Source organism: Lynx canadensis, chromosome B2 (assembly GCF_007474595.2).
Source record: "Lynx canadensis isolate LIC74 chromosome B2, mLynCan4.pri.v2, whole genome shotgun sequence".
NCBI lineage: Eukaryota > Metazoa > Chordata > Mammalia > Carnivora > Felidae > Lynx > Lynx canadensis.
Window position 1 is genome coordinate 100,929,018 of NC_044307.1, and position 26,129 is coordinate 100,955,146.

General features: G+C 34.3%; 1 protein-coding gene across 4 annotated transcripts in view; it reads right to left on the reverse strand.

The window, feature by feature from the left end:
- REV3L (REV3 like, DNA directed polymerase zeta catalytic subunit) overlaps positions 1-26,129 on the reverse strand; it is a 177,383-nt gene that overhangs the window by 42,291 nt on the left and 108,963 nt on the right. For all 4 annotated transcript variants that reach the window (XM_030316171.1, XM_030316170.1, XM_030316172.1 and 1 more), the window contains exons 15-21: positions 25,677-25,756; positions 24,236-24,361; positions 17,924-18,116; positions 16,340-16,451; positions 9,891-10,006; positions 7,094-7,212; positions 339-457 (exon numbers count right to left, since the gene is read on the reverse strand). In XM_030316171.1, the coding sequence (XP_030172031.1) occupies positions 339-457; positions 7,094-7,212; positions 9,891-10,006; positions 16,340-16,451; positions 17,924-18,116; positions 24,236-24,361; positions 25,677-25,756 (865 nt within the window). The remainder of the gene's footprint in view (positions 1-338; positions 458-7,093; positions 7,213-9,890; positions 10,007-16,339; positions 16,452-17,923; positions 18,117-24,235; positions 24,362-25,676; positions 25,757-26,129) is intronic.

A 26,129-nucleotide genomic window follows, 5' to 3' on the forward strand; every position in this document is an offset into this window, starting at 1 on the left:
AATAAGCCAGACAAAAAGTGGTAGATTGTAAATAACTCTATTTATATGAAGTTCTAGAATTGGCAAAACAGATCTATCGTAACAGAAATTCAATTAGCACTTACCTGGATGATTAATGGATAGGTAGGTTGACTGCAAAGCTCACGATGGAATTTTCTGGGTGTTCGAAATGTTCACTGTTTAGATTGGGGTAGTGGCTACAGGGTGTATACATTTTTTTAAAGTCATTGCACAATACAATTTAAATGTGTGCATTTTATTGTATGTAAATCACACTCTAATGATACTGATTTTACTAACAAAGAGTTATTATCCTTTTCAGAGTTATAAAACATTACCTGTACAGATCTGTCTTGTTATCAAACCAATCTGATAAGACTCGAAAGGTAAAGAGGGGAAAACGCTGATGAAGAACATGAAAGCTCACATTTTCAAAGGTGTAGTTAGTTAGAGCCACCTAAAAAAAAACAAAAAACCAAAAGAACCAAGACTTCATTATAATAATGTTTGTATTTACGAGCAAATTTGGTTCTAAGAGATCCAAAATAGTACTTGAAACTTTTCATACTAGGCATGAAAGCTACCTGCAAAAATGTTACAAGTGAACTATAAATAGTTTAAAACTACATATATATATAGCCTTCTAGAGAGAAATATTCTGTCCAGAATTAATTACCATTTAATTGGAAAACAATCACACCCGATGAGTTCAACTTGGTCATGACATACTTCAGAGATCTCAGTTTTCATCACTTCTTTTTATACTCTATACCAATGCAAATACTGACAGAAGCATTAAATTTTTTTTTAAGTTTATCTTTTTTAGCACTCTATACCCAATGTGGTGCTTGAATGCATGACCCCAAGATCAAGAATTGAATGCTCTTCCCATTGGGCCACTCAGGCACCTCTTACAGTAAGAAGCATTTTTAAACACACTAATTTTCTGTTTTTTGCACACCTACTTTTTGGTCTGTGATGACATGCTGATTAACAGAATTCCACAGATTCAAGAATGAATTATCTAGTTAAGGGCAGGCATTCATTCTGCTTCCAAGAATTACACTGGTACTAAGACCCAACACGTGGACATTATAGAGTCAGTTAATTTCATTCCAAAAGCAAAAGATGAAAGGAAATGGCAGAAATGTTTCCCCATCTTCAAAATATGTAGGGAAAAGTATGTTAATGGGAAAAGAATACTTTTTTTAAAAAGGTCCAAATTCATGAAACATACCTCTACCTAGACAATGTCTCAAAAATACCTATAGGACAGAAGCAATCTAGGCAATGGCAGGTATTTCAATGCATAATGGAAACTGAGGAATCAGCAGTCCTCATTCTCAGGTCAGCTTGGGATTCTGAGGAACAGTTCAGAAGCACTTCACATTTGTGTATTATAATTTTAAAATATTTTCTTTTCCACTTCTATAACCCAGCAGGTATAAAACAGGGACTGAATTTTAAAAGCTCATCTCCAAAAGAATCAAAAGATCTTTGGTCTTACTTACAGCACTGGAATTAGTATACTTGCAAACATACACATACACACACACACACACACACACACACACACACACACACACACACACACACAGAGTCACCAGTATAAAGCAGGTACTAACCCATTATCTTGGAAGTTAATCATCATTTTTTTCAACAATCAGTAATGACCTGGAATATTTCTTTCAAAAATAAATGAATAACTCCTTTTATTATTAAATCCCCATATTTGAGTGACTCTTCTACTTTCTAATGAATATTTTCATTTGGTTTTGTTTTTAAAAAAAATTCCCATTTAATGTTATAGAAAATGTAGCCAAACATCTGATTTCAGGTAGTTACATGATTACCTAATACACATATATCACTTTAGACCAAATCTAAACTTCTGCTGGAGTATATATCCTCATTAACACAAGCAATCAAAGAAAGAAAGAAAGAAAGAAAGAAAGAAAGAAAGAAAGAAAGAAAGAAAGAAAGAAAGAAAGAAAGAAAAGAGAAAAAAGAAAGAAACCTCTTCAGAAAAGGTCCTCTTGTCCTGTAGCTCTCTCATTAGGGAACATTTTGAAGCTTGCCATGTAGGTTGACCTGTAAGTACTAACTAGGGGATTCTGTGACTCAAAGTAAACTTAAAATCTTAAGAAACTGGTCCCCAATATCTGAGGCAGATGGCAGATCTATGTTCCGGATTGATTTTATTTCAAATAGAACAACTTCACAAACTGAATTAAGACTACACAAATATAACCTTATGACACCCACTCTACTTTGAGTCTTCCTGGTGTTCACAGGCACATAAATATACTTAGCTATATAATCTCAGCTGTGAGTAAAACTAAAGGAAGGAAACGTGAACTCTAAGATGATCTATCTTCAGAATATTCTAATCTATAGAGAGTGATTTACTGTGGAAGTTGGAATATGAATCCAGAAATATGAAGCAGGAGTTTGCAACTTGTTTTCAGGGGAAATCTAAGTAACTTCAACACTGAATAAATGTAATATGTAGATCAAAGTCAGAACTGATATAAATAAAGTGTTACAATGCTTGTCCATTTATTTATTGGTAGGTAATGGTCTGACAGAGGTGGGTTACACTTATCCATTCACAGAGTCAATGTGCATAACACAATGGTTAATCACTTTAGAAATAAACTTACTCAGAACTGGGAGAGGCAGAGAATTAGTTAAGGGGAATAGAGGAAATAAAGATGAAATCAAAGAAAAATGGAAGCAGATCATAAGCAAGCACCTGTGCCCTATATCCTCCATCACTTTATTCCCTCAGTTGCTCATTTCCTGAGTCTCCAATTCAAAATTTTTTTGACTGACACATACTTTATATAAAGAATTATATTAAAATTTAAAGTGAACAACTCATAAATTTATACACACACACACACACACACACACAAAACCATGTAACCAGTACCAATATGAAGATGTAAGAAATTTCTAGGACACTGGAAGGCTATCTTCAGAGAGCTTATATTTTATTTTATATTTTATACATATTTATATTTAAAATAAAATGTACACTAAGCTCTCTAAAGACAGACAGCATGCCTACAATGAGTCTGAGTCTCGACCCCTTACTAGGTATGAGGCTTTTGACGAGTCACTTAACCTCCGTGAATTTCAGTTTTCTCTATCTGGAATAGTACCTCACTACTCTGTTGTCTTATTTATACCACAAGTTTGTAGCAAAACGTAAAAGTGACAAGTCTGTAAAAATGCCTTATAAATGATAAAACAATATATGAATGGTAGCAAGTATATTATTTTACTTCTACCTAATCTTCATTGCCCATCACATTGTCTTTATTTAAAAGCACCCGACAGGCTGGGCGCGTCTGGGTGGCTCAGTCGGTTAAGCATCTGACTTTGGCTCAGGTTATGATCTCACAGTTCATGGGTTCAAGCTCCATGTCAAGCTCTGTGCTAGTAGTTCAGAGCCTGGAGCCTGCTTCAGATTCTGTGTCTCCCTCTCTCTGTCCCTCCTTAGCTTGTGCTCTCTGTCTCTCAAAAATAAATAAAATGTTAAAAAATTTTTTTAAAAGCACCTGACATGCTTATTGACAGACTGAGATTTTAATAGGACATATTACAAACAGATTCTGATGTTGCCAAATTGAGATAATGGGAGGCTTACATGCTTATGTGGAAACATCAGACTTCCTTAGTGGCTCTGCTAGGAATATTCTCTCCAGGTTCTTCATCTTATGACTATTTCTTAGGAGCTGATTCCTCTGTCTACTCAAAGGGTTTCATTCACAAAAATGTCCTTGGCTCAATTTCGATCACTCCCTGTATTTGCTTCTTTGTGAGCTCATCTACTCTGATGTGACTTCCAAGGCCGGATCTCTAATCTAGACTTCTACCCCATACTTGGGACTTAGGTATATGCCTGCTGCGCATCTTCCTTCACCTGGTTATCTGACTGATATCTCATGCTCTATATTCTTAAATCATTTTCCCACCTAAACATGATCTATGTCAGAACCCTGATCCTCATTCTTGACACCTCCTCCTCTTCATCTTTTTCTTGTGGATTTATCCTCTAAATTGTTTTTTAAATCCTTACATGACTGCCAACTTTCATTTGAGCTACCCCAATAATCTTCTCCCTGGTTTCCTTACCTCTGTTCTTGTCCCCTTCCATACTGCTACCAGAGAGCGAGGTATGAGGCAAATTCACCTGTCACTGCCTCCATCCCACCTTAGCCATCCAGTCCCATGATCATACTCCAAGTTCTATTATTACCAGTAATTACCCCCTCCTCATCCCATTCTCTGACCACCATCTCTCATCCTCCTAGTTTACTCCCTCTAACCCCGAGCTCCCATCTAGCTCAATTTGCACAATCATAATCACAACCTTTCACTACTATTTCCTTCTTTGCCCCTCACCTGCTCTGCAATTAATTAATTACTTTTTCACAAAGTCATAATCCTTTGCTTATGAGGGGTGGTTGAATCTAACCCTGTCTTATCTACGCTTGTATCTGTGAATCTGAACATAGCTGGCAGGTATCACTTTAATTTTATGATGTGAATCTCAAATGTGCTGTCCACACTGCCTAGCTTTTATACTTTATTTTCTTAAATAACTATCCTCAAATTCTCCTAGATAACTATTTCATACTCTTCTTCTCCCCTCAAACCCATCAAGTCCCTCCACTATGCTCACTCTCAGTTGAGAACAATGACTGCTATTTCACTGAGAAAATTGAAGCGGTCAGAAGAGAACTTCCACACATTGCTAATCTACCCACCTACCAACATCTGCATCCATATAACATGCCTCTCTGCCTATTAAAATAGAGGAATCTCTTAATTGATCTACCCCCTGGCTCAAATTTGGGCTATAGAGATGGCATGTAATAAGTATCTGGTGGCAAATTCTTGAAAGGTCTAGATTCAGTTGATATCCAGAAGGCCTCTAAACACCATCTTCTGGGGAAGACTCATTTATTCTTTTATTCAAGCAATCAACAAGTACGTCATGAGCACTATTTAAGAGGCACTGTGTTTGTTACTGAGGATTCAAAGTCTAGCAGTAATTTTATGTTAAAGTTAGCAGGAGAGTGAAAACTATTATATTAAAAAATAAACAAAATTTAAAAAACTCAAACTAGGCATATAAGGAAAGATATTCATTCAACTGTAAACTATATCAGGAGAGTATAACAGTTGAGGAGATGTCCTAGAGAGACAAAAGGATTTCACTTTCATTTTGCATACTTGTCTGCATTCATTTTGTTTTAATAGTGGATACAAATTATTTTTAACAAAAAGCATATTAAAATCAATTAGTTAGAAACTGCTAAGTGTCATGAGGAAGATATAGATAAAAGAAATAAAGATTAAAAAAAAGGAGTTTCTGGAACTGTTTAAATCCAGAAAAAAATACTTTGAGATCTCTAATATGAAAGTTCTCAGGGCCACCTTCTGTCCAAAGTCATTCAGGATTTCCTGGAAATTTCCAAATTATCGGGAATACTTTGGATTAGCAAAAAAAAAAAAAAAAAAAAAAAAAAGCGACTATCCGGTTTTGCAGTTTGGCCCATCTAGGAAATTATCCAATTCATACTTTCTCACAGTCGTTCCCTTATTTACAAATAAAGATCAGATAGACTATATATTCAGCTTATAATTAGAGGAGGCCTCTGAAAGGACTAAAGAAAGCTGTACATTAAAAAAAAAAAAATTACTCTCCAATTTCTGATTCTAAGCTAATAGTGAATAACTGTATAGCTGCCTTTTGGATCTTCAAGGATGAAACTAAGATTCAAGAATTTAATTTTGTGTTTACATAATTTATGTGTTCATCACAGACAATATCAGAGACCACAGTTTAAATTATATAATGGAATAAACAAACCAAATACACCACAATCTCTTGTACCTTCCATATCCTATGCTGTGTCATTAGGAGCTATTTTGAAGTCATTAGGGATTCTTATGCTCTGATAATATTTTGAGAAGACAATAACATAAAATCATCTCAAGCAGTTACATATACTAAACATTTTCAAATTGGATGAAACGTGAGAATAACGTTAGGCTCACGGTATAGAGAGGAAATAAGAAAAATAAGGACACCTGAATTTTATATAAAGAATATATTTCTTTATGTGAAAGGATTACTGTGTCTTGGTGCCCAAAAGAATTGCAGAGGGCATGTTTGGAAAGTCAAATGTTTTATGTAAATCTAGAAGAGTCAGAAAGATCATAGTTAATGATGAGTGTATAATAAAAGTATATAATGAGAAAGTAGTTTCAAAGAGAAGCGACTGAAGAACACAGTTTTCTTTTAAATATAAACATTCTGTATTAATATTACCTAAAGTCCAAAATTTGAGAACAGACCAATTTACAGTAGGTATCCTTTTTTACATTTAATAAAATTTTTTACATTTTTACATTTTTTACATTTGCATTTTAATAAAAGTTTACATTCAAGCAACTTCAAGAATGCAAACATACTTTAAGATCCTATGATCTTACATTTTTGGTGAAAGAATTATTTTCCTGAGTGACTGCAAACTAATGAGATAATTTGTTGAAATTTATACTACGAAAAATCCTTATCTGGACCCCCAAAGCCTCACTTGGAAGCTGCTATTAACTATTTCCAAGTACTGTCTCTCCAATTTACCTTCTTCGTCTGACCCAGTTTTTAAATATCCTTAGTTCCTTCTTATGTGTAAACTAAATTTTTCTTACTTAATAAATCAGAAAGGCCAAGCTGAATTTATCTGGTATTAAGTGAAAAAAATGATGAAACTATATAACATTTGACACATACAACATAATACTTCATGATAGTTGTAGACTTTCCTAGCTACTGCTACCTTAGACACAAATGGAAAAAAAAAATTAACACATCAACAACATTAAATACTCTTGTAGCTTTGCATTTTAGAAGGTAGTATTTATTTTTGTAACTCTACTTAAGTATAATAAAAATAATTCACAAAGAAGCATAAATTACATGGTGGACTATACTAAATACTCTACAATAAATGAAACAGTTATACTGACCTAATCTCTTATTTCCAATGAAATTTTAGATGAAGCACCTTACCTCATTTCTCATGATTCTCCAAAGATTTAGTGTAATTCGGCCAACAATATTTATCTCACTCATTGTTTCTGATCCATAGTCATCTCTTTCAGCTGCAAATCTGTTCTCAACTTTGTCATCTACAGAAATGAATAGACTGTATCAGGACTCACAGAAACCAAATTTCCAAGCAAATTATGCCAAATAAAATGAGAATAAAAATGAAAGAGAAAGATTAAAGATGAAACATAATTCACTATTTTGTATTAGACTTAGAGAGTGAATAATCACTATTTTGATTAATGAAACAATTTTCTTTCCTCTAAGTTATGAAAGTGGAACGCCTATGTGGCTCAGATGGTTGAGTTTCTGACTTGATTTTAGATCGAGTCATGATCTCATGGTTTGTGAGTTCAAGCCCCGCACTGGGCTCAACACTATCAGCAGACTCTCTTGGCAAAATCTCTCCCTCTTTGGATGTGATCTTTCCCTCTCTCTGCCCTTCCCCTGCTCATGCTCTAACAAATGAAACTTAAAAAAGACTCTAAGTTATGAAGGAATTTTGTGAAATGTAATTGAAAATTATATATTTTTAAATAATAAAAATGTGCATACACACATATTTTAAAAATAATACTCTTTTTACTTTAAATTGGTTAATTTTTGGTGCCATTTTTATGAACACCTAACACTAAAGCATTCCTTTAGTATTAGGATGAATATGTTTATAGTTACACTGGTCACTTCCTGGAAAACATGGTAGAGTTTTTAACCTAAACTCTCTGAAAATCTGTTGACATCAATTAATGACATTCCTATTCAGAATGAAATTCTAACTTTGCATGGACCACTAGATGAAGAGTAGAGTTCTGAGTCTAGTTTCTTAGGTGATGACTTTACCTGGAATAGAAATTAAAATGTGTTTCTCTTATATGACACTGGATATATACAAATGTTGTTAATTAGAGGATCTGGAATAATAAATATATTTACTATATGCTGAATGTCTATTATGTTCTAAGAACTTTATTGTTTCTTTTACTTTAACCTAGCCACTTTATTATGTTAGTATAATTTGCATTTTGCATTGTAGTAAATTTTACTCAGAAATGTTATATCTTGTCCCAGGTCATACAGAAACAGAACCAGTACTATAAACCAGGGTTACCTGATTCCAGAGAGACCATGTACACACATTCATCCCTCTTCTTTAATTTAAAGAGATGATGTTTACAAGTTTTTTTCATCTAACACTTACATAATGTTTACTGTGGTCTTAGGCACTGTTCTAAGTACTTCACAATTGCTCTATGAGATAAGTTGTATTATCATTCTCGTTTTACAGCTGAACAAACTGAAGTATAAATAGGTTAAGTAACTTGTTTGACATCACATAGCTAGTTAGCAGGATCACCAGGATTTGAACCTAGCTAGTCCTTCTCCAGAATCTGTGCTCTTTACTGCCTTCCTAACCATCCCCTTTCTACTGTACCATGTTGCCTCATAAAAATGGCTTCTGTGGTATTCTTAAAGGACAAGACCCTGGGGCTCCTGGCTGGCTCAGTCAGTAGGGCATGGGGCTCTTGACCTCAAGGTTGTGAGTTCAAGCCCCACATTGGGTATGGAGCCTACTTAAAAAAAAAAAAAATGTATACACACACACACACACACACGTGTATATATATGTGTATGTCATATATGTGTGTGTATATATATACATATATATGTGTGTGTGTGTGTGTGTATATATATAAATAAAGGACGAGCTTTCATTCACTCTTCTGATCTTAAGTCATATACCTTACCTGTTACAGCTAATTAAACTAATATGTACACCTGAACATTCATGCTGCCTCTCCTGAATATTCAGAAACCTATCCCAAATGAATGTTGAGAAAATTGAGATATACCACACTATTCCTAGCACCCAAGGGACACAAAAGCTACAAGAAATTTATGCAGTGAAAACCTAAAATTATCTCTGCCTTTTTATTCCAAGCTTTTTGCATAGTTCAAAATATTTATGGTCTTTGAATCTTCTAGCTTCAGCCTTTCCCTTTAAAATTACTAACACTTAAGACATTGTACTGAAGTCATAACCTCTCCCAGGAGTTCTCTTGATTAGTTTTCATCAATATACCCAAAGTATATGCTGTTGTCCTAGTCAGACTTGTGACTTTAAAACCAAGTTATTAAAAATTCTACAGTTATAAGGAAAAACATAACTCTGAAAGGTGCTTTATCAACTTTAATTTTGGTATGAATGTTATTGCCTCCCTCCTTCGAACAGAATCAGACTTGTGGGAAACAGCCTTCAAAATTCATGCAAATTTTTTAGCCTGATACCCAAATAAAAATAAACAGCGTTCCAACCAAAAGCATAAAACATAGAACCAGACAAAATAAAATTATGGTACATCAACCAAAGAAATGTTGTGTGCTTCATAATGATTATGAAGACTATCTCAGAATACAGAAAAATACTCACAATAAGATACTAGATGAAAGAAGCATAATAAAAATGGGAGAAATATGTGACTAAAGTTATATAAAAGAGGCTTACATATGTATATGAAAAATGACTGAAAGAAAAGATACCAACAAATATATTAACAGCATATATAACAGCAACATGGGGGTGTTTTTTCTTTTTTCTTGATTTTTGAATTTGTCCATAATGGAGTTACGATACATCTAGAGCTTACATAATTTAGTATTAAAATCAGGCTAGAACAATAGTACTTTTTAACACCTTGTCTTTATTCACTTTGTAATTTACTCTGTGGTTGAACCATAAAATATTCACAAGGCTTCGTACCTGGCACCCGAGAGATCATCTGACATAAATCAACACTTAAGGCAGCAGCCCTTTGTAAGAGGTAACCCCAGGAATGCATCTGAATTTCATATCCTAGCAGAATATCAGGATCATACCTAAAGGAATGAAAAAATTGAACAAGGACCACACATTTGAAGCTTTAATCAGAAGAATTGTTTCTTTGTGATATAAAGTGCAAAAGATAAAAATCTATTCGGTTTCTCAGATGGAGAAGGGATGGTACAATGGCACCTATACACTTTCTATATAAGAAGGAATAGATTAGAGTTTCTGATTGGAAGCTACTTTTATAAAGCAAACATAGTTTTTACTGAGACTACATATTCATTTGATATGACTTAGGAAAGAAGCTGATAGAAATTGGGACGAGAGAGGCATTACCACTGAAGTACAAGAATGAGAGAATGATTGAGACTATCATGAGGGTAGGGGCAGGGTGAAGTGTGAGGGCATGTGTGGACACATGTTTTGAAAAAGATCCCCCCAGGTCATTTTGTTGCTACTTCCCTACCCCTCTAACCTATATTGTCCTTAAACAGTTTTAATGCTGAGAAAGAAAATGAAAACATCTTCCTTTTCCCACTTAATTTTAATTAATGACTTGTTCCTTACAGGAAGTAAGGCCTTGGTAATGACAAGTTTGTCCTCTAAACTTAAGAAGAAGGTGACTCAGCTTAATGGAAGGATGAAATATTAACAGGGGTGAGATTAATGTGGGGAAGCTAAGCAACAGAAACTAGGGAAAAAAGGTGCTCACTGCAGTCACACAGTTGCACTGGTAAAACTGCACTGATAATGTGCATCCAACTCAGAAAAAGCCTCTTTGTGGCTCCTCTTAGGACTTTCATAGTGACCACCACAGAAAAATGTTTGGTTACAGTGCAAGGAAAAATAAACTTGAAGATTTACTTCAATGGAAAAAATTGTATGAGAACAAAAACTTTGAGAGCAAAAGCTATGATTATGCTCCCAATTAGAAGCTCTAAATTACAGATTATTTTCTTATTGATAAAAGCCAAAAAGCAGAGTGAAAAATCATAAAAACCTATAAATTTGGGTTTTACCTCATTGGTTATAGTCACTCTGAATTAGGGAATGTGCAGCCTGTCCATATTGTATTATTTAACACCTGAAGTATCACTCAAAGTATCCTAGTAGTAGGATCCTACTAATTTACTGATGCAAGCTATAAATGGCTACTCTGGAAGTCTCTGGTATAACAATGAATCATAAGCAGATCATGAGATCTATTTTTAGAACTGGTTTGCTAATAGTTTACCATACTTCCATAACTGCTTTCTTAAAATGATGGGGTTGAATGGCTTTAGTTTTCACTTAGTCAACGAATACAAGAATGTCACAAAAATGTCTCATTTTTAATCCTGGAGTATATTTAAATGGCTGATGTCAAAAGAATTAGGTTCAAACATTTGCAACATCATTCTTTTTATTCTTTCCATCCCTTAAAGGCCCTATCAAAATACATTCTATAATATAAATTTCAATATCTGGTAATCTGCTTGTGACCTATTATACCATGGACTTACAGAATAGCTCTCAAACTTGTCAGGAGAAAAAGATAATGTATATATTATCCATGTGTTTTTCTCCATACAAAGAGGGTTGAAATTTCTGAGAAAACCACTTGATCAATTAAACAGAACAGCCAAATGGACCTTTTCACCAACCTACAAAAAAGTGTTTTCTTGGAAGAAAGTGCCTCATGGCTGGCAATTCTGGAACAAAGGGCAGGGGTAAGACATGAGTACGGGGAAGCAAAGGAAAATAAGGCAATAAGCAACAATGAGGCAAATATTTAATCTCAGAGATTAAAAGCTAAAAAGGTAGACTAATTCTTAAACAAAAAGTCCAGAAAGATCCTAGGGCACCCAAGAAAACAGAAGTCTCTCAACACTCTTCCTGCTCATTAGTCTTCTAACATAACATCTAATAGGTTAACATATCTTTGTTGATAGCAATTTCATCAATTCTTCAATTAAGTTAAACTCTCTTCAGGGCAGTTATCTGACAGACAAGTGCATCTTCCTGAAAACTATGCACCATCTAAATTTGAGAAATTGGGGCAGAAATACCGTATCAAGTGGCTCTAAGGATTATCAGGGATAGGAGATTTGAAGGATTCCCATACCCATATACCAGAACCCATGCAGTTGACTGCCTCAATACCAAGAACGACCAGAACAGGCATTACAATGTGGCCACAGTTGGCCTTGATCTTAAGAATGTGGAAGATTGCTGGAATGCCTACTGAATATATTTCTAAGCACAGGTACATGAAGAAGATGCCAGATGGTTACAGAGCCCTTCTTCTTCTATAAAGGCAGTTCTGACTTCTTTATCTGAATTTCCCAGATTCATAAAATATCTTATTACTGCAAGGATTATTATTCCAGTTAGCTATTTGCTATGTTGCAGCACCTAATAGAGTTGGTTAAGTACACTTATTTTCTGATGTTTTGAAAAAATATGTATATTTTTAAAAGTTGTCTATTTTAGGGGCGCCTGGGTGGCGCAGTCGGTTAAGCGTCCGACTTCAGCCAGGTCACGATCTCGCGGTCCGTGGGTTCGAGCCCCGCGTCAGGCTCTGGGCTGATGGCTCAGAGCCTGGAGCCTGTTTCGGATTCTGTGTCTCCCTCTCTCTCTGCCCCTCCCCCGTTCATGCTCTGTCTCTCTCTGTCCCAAAAATAAATAAACGTTGAAAAAAAAAATTAAAAAAAAAAAAAAAAAGTTGTCTATTTTATAAACTGCTATTGCTCAGAGATGACTGCTGAAAAAAAAAAAAAACCCAGAAAACACTCAGCTTCTCTTAACTGATTAGATTTTAGTCCTTTCAATATTTTCCAGATCTATTATGTATATTTATTTTTTGACCTAGAGGCCATTTCATCTAAAGAGACTCTTAAGGCTGATAAGACAGGTCTCAACTCAAGTTCAAAACCATAAGAATTTCATTTCTTCTGTGAAAACATTTGGTGACAATAACAAAATCTTTGTGACTTGTTCTTCAATTTTGGTGACTTTTATCAACTGTACCTGGTTTCTAAAAGCTATGGAAAGAACAAGGTTGGGTAGATGGGATTAGTGGTGAAGGAAAAAATAAAACTGGAGAAAACAGAAGCAGCAGAAATATGAAAATGATTTACTTGCTTAGGCAAAAAAAAAAAAAAAAAAAAAAGCTGTTTCCGCAACTAGAATTTTAAATAACCCATTAACATCTGTACAGAAGAGAGATGAGGGGGTTCTAACTAGGCAGTGTCAATGGCAGGGTGGGGTGGGGGAAAGGAATAATCTTGAAACATAATTCTGAGGTTAGATAAATGTAATATATGCATGCAGGAAAGAGAAAAAGGAAGAGGTCAAAGCTTATATCCAAGTTAGGAAGGCTGAGAAAAATGGAAAATTATTAATAAGTTCAAGGAAATACAGAGGAAAAAAATGACTGTGACAACACAATGGATTTGGTTTTACTTGTCTAATATAATTTCATACTACTTTTTATGTTTGCCATTTGAGGACATATAATATTAAGAATGGAAAAATACAAACAATAAAACTCTTAAAGTGTGCATCTATATTTTATTCAATTTTATATTTAGCACCTACTATTATACCTTACACTCAGAGTTAACATTTATGTACTGACCAGGCTAAGAGTTTTATGTGCATTATCTCATTTAATTTTCATATCTATTACCCATTTTACAGATGAGGAAACTAAAGCTTAGAGAGATAAGTAACTTGCTCAAGACAAAAAAACATATGCCAATGACTTGGAGCTACAGAGTATTATGCTAAGCAAAATAAGTCAGTCAGAGAAAGACAAACACTACATGATTTCACTCACATGTGGACTTTAAGAAACAAAAGCAAATGAAAAAAGGGCGGGGGGGGGGAAAGAGACAAACCAAGAAATGGACTCTTAGCTATAGAGAACTGATGATTAGTGGAAGGAAGGTGGTGGGGCAATGGGGGAAATAGGTGATGGAGACTAAAGAATGCACTTGCTGTGATGAGCAAGGGATGATGTACTGAACTATGGAATCACTATATTGTACACCTGAAACTAATATTACACCATATATTAACGAACTGGAAATTAAAATAAAAACTTAAAAAAAACCCTGTCCTTCCAGTAACATCTTCCATTCATTAAGATATATAAGTTTAAAATATAGATGCAGAAGCATATAAAATAGCCATATTCTTAAAAAAAAAAAAAACAAAACAGAGCTGGCTGTTTCAAAATCTATGTTGTTAATAGCCAAATTATGGAAAGAGCCTAAATGTCCATCAACTGATGAATAGATAAAGAAATTGTTGTTTATATACACAATGGAGTACTACATGGCAATGAGAAAGAATGAAATATGGCCCTTTGTAGCAACGTGGATGGAACTGGAGAGTGTGATGCTAAGTGAAATAAGCCATACTTAGAAAGACAGATACCGTATGTTTTCACTCTTATGTGGATCCTGAGAAACTTAACAGAAATCCATGGGGGAGGAGAAGAAAAAAAAAAAAAAGAGGTTGGAGTGGGAGACAGCCAAAGCATAAGAGACTCTTAAAAACTGAGAACAAACTGAGGGTTGATGGGGGGTGGGAGGGAGAGAAGGGTGGGTGATGGGTATTGAGGAGGGCACCTTTTGGGATGAGCACTGGGTGTTGTATGGAAACCAATTTGACAATAAATTTCATATATTGAAAAAAAGTAAAAAATAAATAAATAAATGTATTTGTTAATTTTCAAAAAACAAAAAAAAAAAAACCCAAACCAAAATCTATGTTGTTAACAAAGCCTGTGTTGAGTAGGTACTCAACAAAGGGGCTGAAAGAATAAAATAATCTTTTAGGGGCCTGTTTAGAATAATTATAAAGGACATTACAGAACTGAAATGTTGCTATTTAGGCACTTAATAATCATATGATCTTCTAGTGTAAGAACCAGAAATTAGTTTTATTTTGTTTACTACATTTTTCTTAATGACTAATATAATTCATGTTATGGACATGAAGAAAGTTACTACACTTGCAAATGATTGCTAAAATTCTCAATGTTGGCAGATAAGCCTGTTGTTGGGAATATATCTAACAAGGAGTACACAAGCATACAAAGCCCAGGGACATTATTGAACATGTGCTGGCACACAAAATGGTATTGACTAAAACTCTGCATGTTCTTTTTGCTAAGCTGCTTGCAGAAATAAAAGTGTGGGCACTGAAGCATCTGACATGTTGATGACAACCTCTGTGAGAAGATAAAAGGTAGGAATGACAATGGCAAGACTCAAATGGATGGGAATCCATCCAGTCACCAGTACTACAAAGAGTAAAAATACTTTTCTCTTGTTTCCTCCCTAGAGTGGTGGGTAAGCAGTGCATTATTTTTGACGTCCTGACATTTAATTTAATTTTGTTTTGTTGAAAACATGTTCTGGTTTTCTAAATTTCAAAATGGTTTATGCTAACGCATCTGGGTGGGACTGAATCAGATATTCAGTCTGTAGGATATCATCTTGATCTTTCATGCAGAATACTGTCTCAGTTCTACAGGAAAGAGTTCAACTACAGAAAGCAAACCACAGAAAGCAAAACAGAAAGGGGTGAGTGTAACAACACGCTCAAGGAGAGCTTTTATCCAGACATAAAGATACAAAGGCTATTTTCCAGCCTGCTTTAGGTATTTAAAAAGCTAAGCCTAGCAATAGGAAGAAATTTTAAGTGCCTGGAAAAGTGAAGCATTTAACAGAAGGGTCCATAGTTACCAAAAGTTATAGTCTTTAGAAAATGCAAAAGATTCACTTAATTATTTTTAAATTAAAATACTTCTGTTTTAAAAAACCCTTTTCATAAATTTTGACAAGATTCTACTATCAATCATCCAGGCCAACCATCAAATGATCAAAAGAGATTTTTAAGGAACTATGTATTACAAAAGAGTATGGACCACATAATCCTAGATTTACAAATAGATTGCATACTAACACTTTTTGAAAACATTGGTTTAGAACTCAGAAAACATAAAAAAAAAATGTATTGAAATGTGGCTGACTCCCAAGGTAGAAGCCTATTTAATGAATAATACAATTTAAGTTTAGTACAGTTCCCCATTATTTCACTACCATAGAAAAATCACACTAAAATCCAACTGGGAAAGCCAGAGTTGCTAAACCAATATTTCTTCTTCCATCTTGAGAACCGAATATTGTTTTGCCGTCCCTAGTCTGCTGGAAATGGTGATGGATGGTGATGAGAGGTAAGGGCAAAATTTTTCCAAGGATAATTTTACTTTTAAGGGCCACAGGAAGAAATTCTCTTCTTCTTTCCTACCTTTGCCCATGTTATTAATCAAGAGCAAGAAAGGACCCTCTGAACAAAAGCTGGAAAAATCAGAAAATACAAAACAATACCTTTTTATTATATTTGCAATTTCTTGAAAAAGTGCCTTCTCATCAGGTGCATAGGTAACTTCTAGTCCTGTAATTCCAGATCTAATCAGTAATGGGGTCTGATACCTGATATCTAAAAAATAAGCAAAATGTTTATTACACACATTGTGTAAGTAATATAAACCCTAAATTTTGAGTGAAATTATACTACTGAAATACTTTAAATTAAGAGAGCATTCCCCAGGGGTGCCTGAGTGGTTCAGTTGGTTAAGTGTCCAACTCTTGACTTCGGCTCAGGTCATGATCTCATGGTTCATGAGCTACAGCCCTTCCTTGGGCTCTGTGCTGACAGCATGGAGCCTGTTTGGAATTCTCTCTTTCCCTCTCTCTCTCTGCCCCTTCCCACATGGAGTCTCCCTCAAAATAAACATTAAAAAAAAAAAAAGAGCATTCCCCAAAGTAAATACATAATTTAAGTCTATTTCTTAAAAACTTTCCTAAAGTTTTTCTAGTTTAATATGCAACTGAAAATTCAAATTTCATTCCGTTATTTTCCTGAAAAGTCTACAGTCACCAAATTCCTCAAGTAATAATGTGTCACCTCAAAAAATTTCATTACTTTGCTTCTGTCTTTACTCTTCCCATAGGAAGAGCTTTGTTTAGTAGAGAATATTTTATTTACTTTTTTAAATGTTTACTTTTGAGAGAGAGAGTGTGTGCACACACGCATGCAAGTGGAGGAAGAGCAGAGGGAGAGGGGGGCAGAGGATCTGATTTGAACTCTGTGCTTACAGTAGAGCCCAATGGGGGGCTCAAATTCATGAACAACACGATCATTGCCTGAGCCAAAGTCAGATGCCTAACCCACTGAGCCACCCAGGTGCCCCTAGTAGAGAATATTTTAATCAATGGTATGCTGGTAACTGTTTATAACTACCTCTTAAGGAAAAAAAAAAAAAAAAAAAAAAAAAAGACCTGCTTTGTAGTGCTTGCCTTTTTCCATAAAAGACTCCTCTCCATGCTGATCTCAAACTACCAATGTGACACCAACTAGTTCAAAGAATTCATAAAAATTTAGTAACTGGATTGTGAGCTGGTACAAGTCAGCTCAAGCACACCATTGATTAAACTGTAAATTCCTACATGGTTTTGTTCGGTGCTAAGACTTCCTTCTCAGCTGACTGAATTCATGTATTATTATTCAAAACTGCAGAAGGACACTTGATATTTTATAAAATGCCTTTATATGGTATACTATATGAAGAACATCTAAGCCAAAAACACACATATGAACAAAATTGGAATACATCTTAAAAGTCTCTTTTAATCCATTAATTGACACTAATAACTTCTTAAAAGCAAAGAGAAACTCTGTATTAGCAGCAAAATACCAGCAATGCATACATAAGGAAGACTGTTCACCCAACCTACAGATTATCATTTTAATTCAGTATTAGCAATTAATATACTATAAAACAATACTTAGAACAATATAAAAGGAGTTCCTTATACTTGCTTGGCTTAGATCTCCAGCACAGAAATTGCCCCATTAAAAGGTTCATCCTAGGGTGGGTAGGTACAAAATTAATAAAAATGAACAAATACCTTGGCTGGAGACAGGCTTGTCTTTATCAATCACTATTACACCTGTGAGTTCTGTTTTGTCTGTATCCGGTAGTGGAGTGTCAGATGAAATGCAGTAAAACAGAGCACAGATTGGGTCAAATTCAGGATCTGGTTCTAAGTCTCGTCTAGTTCGAGCATGTAACTCCACACTGATTAGGGTAAGATTTTGTATCTATAAAAGGAAATAAAAATTAGGATTTTAGATTATTTTTTGGGACATGCTGAAAGAAATGTTTCACAAAGATTCCAAGGAAATATGTGTAAAATGAAAAAAAAAAAAAAACCATAAAGGACACAGCCACAGTTTAATATTCCACAGATTAAGGATTTTCACTAAGATTAGATTAAATTAATTCATGTTTTTATTCTAGAAAAACTGCTTATGCTATAATTTCTCAGTGACAATACATACTTAAAACTATTTCTTTAAAATACATGCAAGTGCCTCTCAATTTTTTCATTCCTGTCTGAGAAAGAGAATGACTAGTCCAAGTGGTTGTTTATTTGAATCAAAGTCTGCTACTTTTTACTTTCTACCCAGTTAACTATGGTTTCACCTATAGTTTAAAAAGAGAGATGTATTTTAGTTTGAAGCTCCTATTAATTCTCTACTACTTCAATTTACTTCTGTATGTACTAGGCAAGTTTTTTTTATAATAGTTTTTCTTTAAAAAATATCATAAGAATATTATGGCGTCAACTACAACAATAGCTAGATTTCTGCCCATACACACTTTCTCTTTGGCAAAAATGCAAAAAAAGGTAGTATTTTGCTTTTTATACCTACTTTCCTATGTTAATAAAAAATAAAAGGATTTAACTGTAATTGAGTAGAAATTCTGGGTAAAAAAAAAACAACTTAAGTTAGATTCATGATTACAGCCGGAATTATAACCATCACTGTACCAGTAATACCTGGCAATAGAAAAACAGTAGACTACTGTTACAATATTGGTAATTATTGAAGTCATATAGATTTAATGAACGATTTGTATTTTGTATTTATTTTGCATGCCAGCTGTTGAAGAAATGTAATCAATATAAGGCTCTCACTAGTGATGTGAGTAGAATTTAGTAAACTTCTTTGGAGGACAATTTAGAAGTTATCTATCAAAATTAAAAATAGACGTACCCTTTGATCTAGCAATTTTATTCCTGAGAATATATCCTGCAGATATAATCATACATGTAGCCAAAATTTATGTATGAGGATGTGCATTAAAAATTATATTTCTAATCTTTCATAAGTCATAAAAGACTAAAAACATAAATGTCTATCAGTTGAGGACTGGTTACATAAATTATGTGACATCTCATGAAGACTACATACAATGGAATACTCTTTAACCTTTAAAATTTTCAAAAGAATTAGCCAGATCTGGATGTTTTAGTACAAAAAGATCACCATAACACATTGAAAAGTGGAACCAGTGAGTGTAGTATGTGTATATGTGTGTAAAAAATGTTAAAGCACATGCATAGGAAATTTCTGCAAAGAGACATAACAACACAGAACTACTTCTACTGCCTTTGGGGAAGGAGACTACTTAGTCTGAGGTAGGAGGGCTACTTAGTCTGAGGCAGGAGGGAAGCTTAATTTTCATTGTAAATCTTTTGGTCCTGATTGAATTTTTTTTTACCATATACATGTAATGTTGTGTGTATTCGTTAGTAAATTTGTAGTTAAGTACTTTTTAAACTATAAAGAACATTAACTATGCACATAGAAAGCATAAAGAATAATAAAACAAATATCCACAAATCTACCACTTTCCTTATACATTGCTGTTTCTCTAAGTTTATTTTTGAGAGACAGAGATAGAGAGAATTCCAAGCAGACTCCGAGCTGTCAGCGCAGAGCCCGACACGGGGCTTGAACCTGTGTCGTACCCTGTGTCGCGCTCTGCACTGACAGCTTGGAGTCTGCTTGGATCCTCTCTTTCCCTTTCTCTTTGTCCCTCCCCCACTTGCTCTCTCAAAATAAATAAAAATAAACTTAAAAAAAAATTATTTAAGGGGCGCCTGGGTGGCTCAGTTGGTTAAGTGTCTGACGTCCGCCTAGGTCATGATCTTGCAATTTGTGAGTTCGAGCTCCCATCGGGCTCTGTGCTGACAGCTCAGAGCCTGGAGCCTGCTTTGGATTCTGTGTCTCCCTCTCTCTCTGCCCCTCCTCTGCTCATGCTCTGTCTCTCTTTGTCTCTCAGAAATAAATAAATGTCAAAAAAAAATTTTTTTTTACTTAAAAAAAATCTAACCAATAAAATGGGGAGCTAAGGGAAAGAACTTCTACTTTTAAATATATATATAAACCTAAAGAGCATATATTTTTAACACAAAGCACGTATTAATTTAGTAAGTGAAAAAATGTAACTGGAAAACCTTTCCCTAACTCAAACAAAACAAAACCAAAAAACTGGTTTAGTTAGAAAAGGATGAACATGTGCAAAGACTATGGAGAAGACTGAAGACAATTTCAGGTCAAAAGATTTGTGGAGGTTTATTTATTTAGTAGGTCAAACTTCACATTAAAATTTTGCCCTTTCGGGGCGCCTGGGTGGCTCAGTCGTTTGAGCGGCCGACTTCAGCTCAGGTCACGATCTCGCGGTCCGTGAGTTCGAGCCCCGCGTCCGGCTCTGGGCTGACAGCTCAGAGCCTGGAGCCTGTTTCAGATTCTGTGTCTCCCTCTCTCTGACCCTCCCCCGTTCATGCTCTGTCTCTCTCTGTCTCAAAAATAAATAAATGTTAAAAAAAAAAAATTTTTTTTTAAATAAAAAAATAAAAAAATAATAAAATTTTGCCCTTTCTATTCTTTGATATAAAATGCACTGATCTTAGGGGCATTTTCTTTATAAGCAAATATATGAAATGAAGAGATGGGGGAGAGATTTACTGAGTATGACTAAGAAAGAGGTAGGGGACAAAGGTGGATGAGGATTATACCCCTTCTCTTCTACCCTGAGTATTTATATGCAGAAGAGAGAGAAGTTAGTGTAGCATAATGGGACACAGAAGAAAAAGTGCTGAGGGCACAATTTCCTAGAAAAAGGACAGCATACACAGTGCAGATTTTTTATGGTTCATTCCCTATTTGACCACCAGGTGGCTGTTTGTAGTATGCCTTGAGGCCTTCTTAGGGAAGAAGCTGTGAGCAACCTGCCAGTCCTCCCAAGTGATTTTAACTTCAAGAGGGCCCATGATTCTGAGATGAGGTTATGTAGAAATAAAGAGCATAAGAAGAAGATTAAGTTTTTCAAATAAATAAAGGATAATCAAATGTAACAAGTATTTGCTAAGGTCTATTAAATTTGCATTAATAAAAGATTTTTTTATCATGGTATTTTATTTTTCTAATTTTGGGTGTATTCTTCATTAAGACATGTATTCCTGAGTTTATTACTTAGTTTATCTTGGCTACAGAGAATAGTACAGGGCCAAGCAGGTAAAATTCAGGAACTAAATGAAATGCTGTTGAATGGAAAAATGTACAAACAATTAGGCAATTAGACTATGTTCTAATCTACTTCTAGAAAAGTACAAATCTTAGTTCAAATTTAGGATAAAAATGAGGACAATATTTGAATATTTCTTTTAGTTTATGCTCATCCTTAGAACAGTTTAAGACAGAATTGACTTGAGAACAAAAACACAAAAAATAAATTGAATTCTGTGCTCTAAAGAGGACAAGGACCTAAAACAACTGTTCAATGGAAATATCATGGGGGTGCCTGGGTGGCTCAGTTGATTAAGCATATGACTTTTGGTCTCAACTCAGGTCATGATCTCATGGTTTGTGAGATCCAGCCCTGTGTCTCCTTGGGATTCTCTCTTCCCCTCTCTCTGCCCCTCCCCTGCTCCCCCTCCTGTGCACTCTCTCTCTTTCAAAATAAATAAACTTAAAAAAAAGTGTAACATGAAAGTCACATATAATTTAAAATTTTCTAGTAGTTACATTTAAAAAAGTAAAAATAGGTTAATTTAAAAATATTTTCATTCAATACATCTAAAATATCATCCTTTCAACATGTGTAATTAATATAAAAATTACTAATGAATATTTTACATCCTTTCTTCCTGTTTAAAGTCTTCAAAATCAGTGTGCATTTTACATTTATAGCACATTTCAATGTGGGTGCTAAATTTCTGCATGGAAATAAATACTTGACCTGTATTTAGATATCATAAAATTTACAGTTGAAAAAGTAGTTTTAAAAACCTAAGTTGTTCCACACATACTTAAAAGTTTTCTAGTAAACGAGTCAAGTATCAGTTTTAAATCTAAATTATTTAAATAAAATATAGAATTCACTTCCTAGATGGATAAGGTAAATTTTAAATTCTCAATAGGCACATTGCTAGTGGTGGCCAGCACAGGTATAAACAATGAAAATATACTCTAATTTCCACTTTACTGCCAGTCAGATATGTGTTCTGAGTTGTGTTTTCTTTAAGACAGATAAATTTACAGTGATCCATTCGCACATATTCTCTACTCCATCCTGTGACCAACATACATTCTTACAAAATAGCTTCCTACTCTTTGGCATATGGTCTGTGCTGTGAAGGGAACTGGGTTATATAGAGATTATGTGAACAAATGAATTGTAGCAAATGAATTAGCAAGCACTAATCCACTGAACCAACCAAACAGAAAATACTAGTAAATATCTCATTTAGGATATAACATCCTAATATAACAATCCCAGAATAATATAGAGATTTTCTAATAGTTATAAAAGCTTTTCCAATTTTAGCTTCTATAACCTGAATTTCAGCTATAAGATTTGTGAAAATTGTGAAACCACAAAGCAGTCTAACTGATGGCTACTTTAAAAGTTTGTCTATTTTAAAGACAGCCTCTTTAACAAATGGTGCTGGGAGAACTGGACAGCAACATGCAGAAGGTTGAAACTAGACCACTTTCTCACACCATTTACAAAAATAAACTCAAAATGGATAAAGGACCTAAATGTGAGACAGGAAACCATCAAAACCTTAGAGGAGAAAGCAGGAAAAGACCTCTCTGACCTCAGCCGTAGCAATCTCTTACTCGACACATCCCCAAAGGCAAGGGAATTAAAAGCAAAAGTGAATTACTGGGACCTTATGAAGATAAAAAGCTTCTGCACAGCAAAGGAAACAACCAACAAAACTAAAAGGCAACCAACGGAATGGGAAAAGATATTTGCAAATGACATATCGGACAAAGGGCTAGTATCTAAAATCTACAAAGAGCTAACCAAACTCCACACCCGAAAAACAAATAACCCAGTGAAGAAATGGGCAGAAAACATGAATAGACACTTCTCTAAAGAAGACATCCAGATGGCCAACAGGCACATGAAAAGATGTTCAGCGTCGCTCCTTATCAGGGAAATACAAATCAAAACCACACTCAGGTATCACCTCACGCCAGTCAGAGTGGCCAAAATGAACAAATCAGGAGACTATAGATGCTGGAGAGGATGTGGAGAAACGGGAACCCTCTTGCACTGTTGGTGGGAATGCAAATTGGTGCAGCCGCTCTGGAAAGCAGTGTGGAGGTTCCTCAGAAAATTAAAAATAGACCTACCCTATGACCCAGCAATAGCACTGCTAGGAATTTATCCAAGGGATACAGGAGTACTGATGCATAGGGGCACTTGTACCCCAATGTTCATAGCAGCACTCTCAACAATAGCCAAATTATGGAAAGAGCCTAAATGTCCATCAACTGATGAATGGATAAAGAAATTGTGGTTTATATACACAATGGAATACTATGTGGCAATGAGAAAAAATGAAATATGGCCCTTTGTAGCAACGTGGATGGAACTGGAGAGTGTAATGCTAAGTGAAATAAGCCATACTTAGAAAGACAGATACCATATGGTTTCACTCTTATGTGGATCCTGAGAAACTTAACAGGAACCCATGGGGGAGGGGAAGGAAAAAAAAAAAAAAAAAGAGGTTAGAGTGGGAGAGAGCCAAAGCATAAGAGACTGTTAAAAACTGAGAACAAACTGAGGGTTGATGGGGAGTGGGAGGGAGGGGAGGGTGGGTGATGGGTATTGAGGAGGGCACCTTTTGGGATGAGCACTGGGTGTTGTATGGAAACCAATTTGTCAATAAATTTCATAAAAAAAAAAAAAAAAGTTTGTCTATTTTATATAGATACATAAATAATAACAAAATGAAGATTAACAGGAACAGAATTCAATGTATTCCTCCCTCAGTAAGAAATTCCCATACTTGTTCTATAAAATAAAACATGAGAGTTAAACAGTGGATGTGTCCTTACTGTTGCAGTTTTACCTCATGTAAAGCTTTTGCCTCCTGTAAGTTTTGTACGCTGACTTTGAAACCATAAGAATTGTTTAAAGATGGTCCATCAATCTGAGAAGTTTCTTTCTTTGGGGTATTTACTGCTGCAAATTGATTCTATCAAAGAAAAAACACACACATAGCCAGAAAAAGATAAATGAGCAATCTTTTTTTTTTTTTTTTAATCAATTATTTCTACCTAGATAATCTGCTTTAAGTGTTTGGTAAAATAATACATGATAAACTAGTATCACCTCTTTAGGCCCAAGAAGAAACAAAGTATTTTATTAACATTCTTTTCATGCTAGGAATTCAAGATAGCAGAACTGGATATATGTAGAAATATCTGATACAGTCTGTAAGCAAACCATATGTTGATCTTTGAGTTTTCAAACCCCAAATAACGAAACTAATAGTCTTGTTGGAGAGTTGACATTTATACCACATGGACATTGATCTTGACCAAATTCTGGGAAGTATGGCAAACAAGCAGGCAATATATTTGCAACTAATTTTGGCTAAAGTTTATAAAAGATTTGAAATTCTGGGTTTGTATTTTACCCAAACACAACATGTGTCTGAAAGATGAATGAAAATATATATAATCTTGAAGGGTTTAGAAAAAATAGAATCTATTTTTTAAAATATTTTCTGATTTCCAAATCCATTAACCATTTCCCCCAAGTGTTGATTTATGTCCACAACACATTTGCATTTATTTTTTGACATAGCTTGTAATTCAATAGTATTTAAAAATAAAAGTTTTAAAAACGTATTTATAGTCTTAAAATAGAAATACTGAAATGTATTTCATGTGGTTAATATTAATGAAATGTAGCCAATATGGAAGTGATTTCTGTCATCTATTTTTAAGGATACATGTCTAATGTTTACTTTTTTTATATAGCCATGTATTTCTAAGTATTACCATATTTTTAGTATTTAAATGAAGATATTTATGATTTTTCAGAGTTTCAGTGGTAAACAATGTTGCTTTCCTTTGCTACTTAGTAAAATGAACTGAAAAAAGTCAATGTTATATTTGAGAAAAAAGTAATAAACCAAGAAAAAGGATATATTTTTGGTGGGATCAAAAAATCACTTACTTGAGCTCTGCTGTCATTGGATTGTTCTGATTTTGCCAGTAATCAGTTAATGTATTTGTATCCTCATAATCCACATTTTGGCTATCATATTCACTTTCTCTGTAATATTTGTATTTACATATAAGAATCTTTTAGATCCCAACAACAAAAAATAAACTAAAAAAAAATTAGGCAATTTCTTGTTGTCTCAAAGATATGTAAATAAAATGATGTAAAAAATATAATAAAATTTTTAAAAATGAGACACAAATTTATCAATTATCTAACTGAAATCTAAGATAAGAATGGATCGTCCACTGAACATTAAATATGTTTAGCATAGTTACCTTTGCTTGTGTTAAGAGTACTCTTCTAAGAGTGTCAGTATTACTTCCTTTCTTATGACTCAATTTCTGGGTTTTTGGTTCTGTAGAAAGAAAGATCATATTTAACATATACATCAAAATTGCCTGCTTTAAAAAAAAAAATTGCTGTTCCAAACTCTTGAGTACCATCTATGAATACTGTCCTATTAATTCCTCCCTAAAACTTCATAATTTAAAAACAAAACTAATTCAAATCTCTGATCTCCAGCAAAATAACTTTAAAATTTTGTATTTTTAAATAAAAACGTTTCTATTTTAATTATTGAGTTTTTACTTCAGTCATATCCTAGGCAATCATTTAATTCATTTACTTATTTATAGAGAACATATGAAGAGGAAGAAAAGATAGTTTCTTCTCTCACACGGTCTAGAAAGAGAATCATATATTCATCCAGTACAGAAAAATAAAATTAT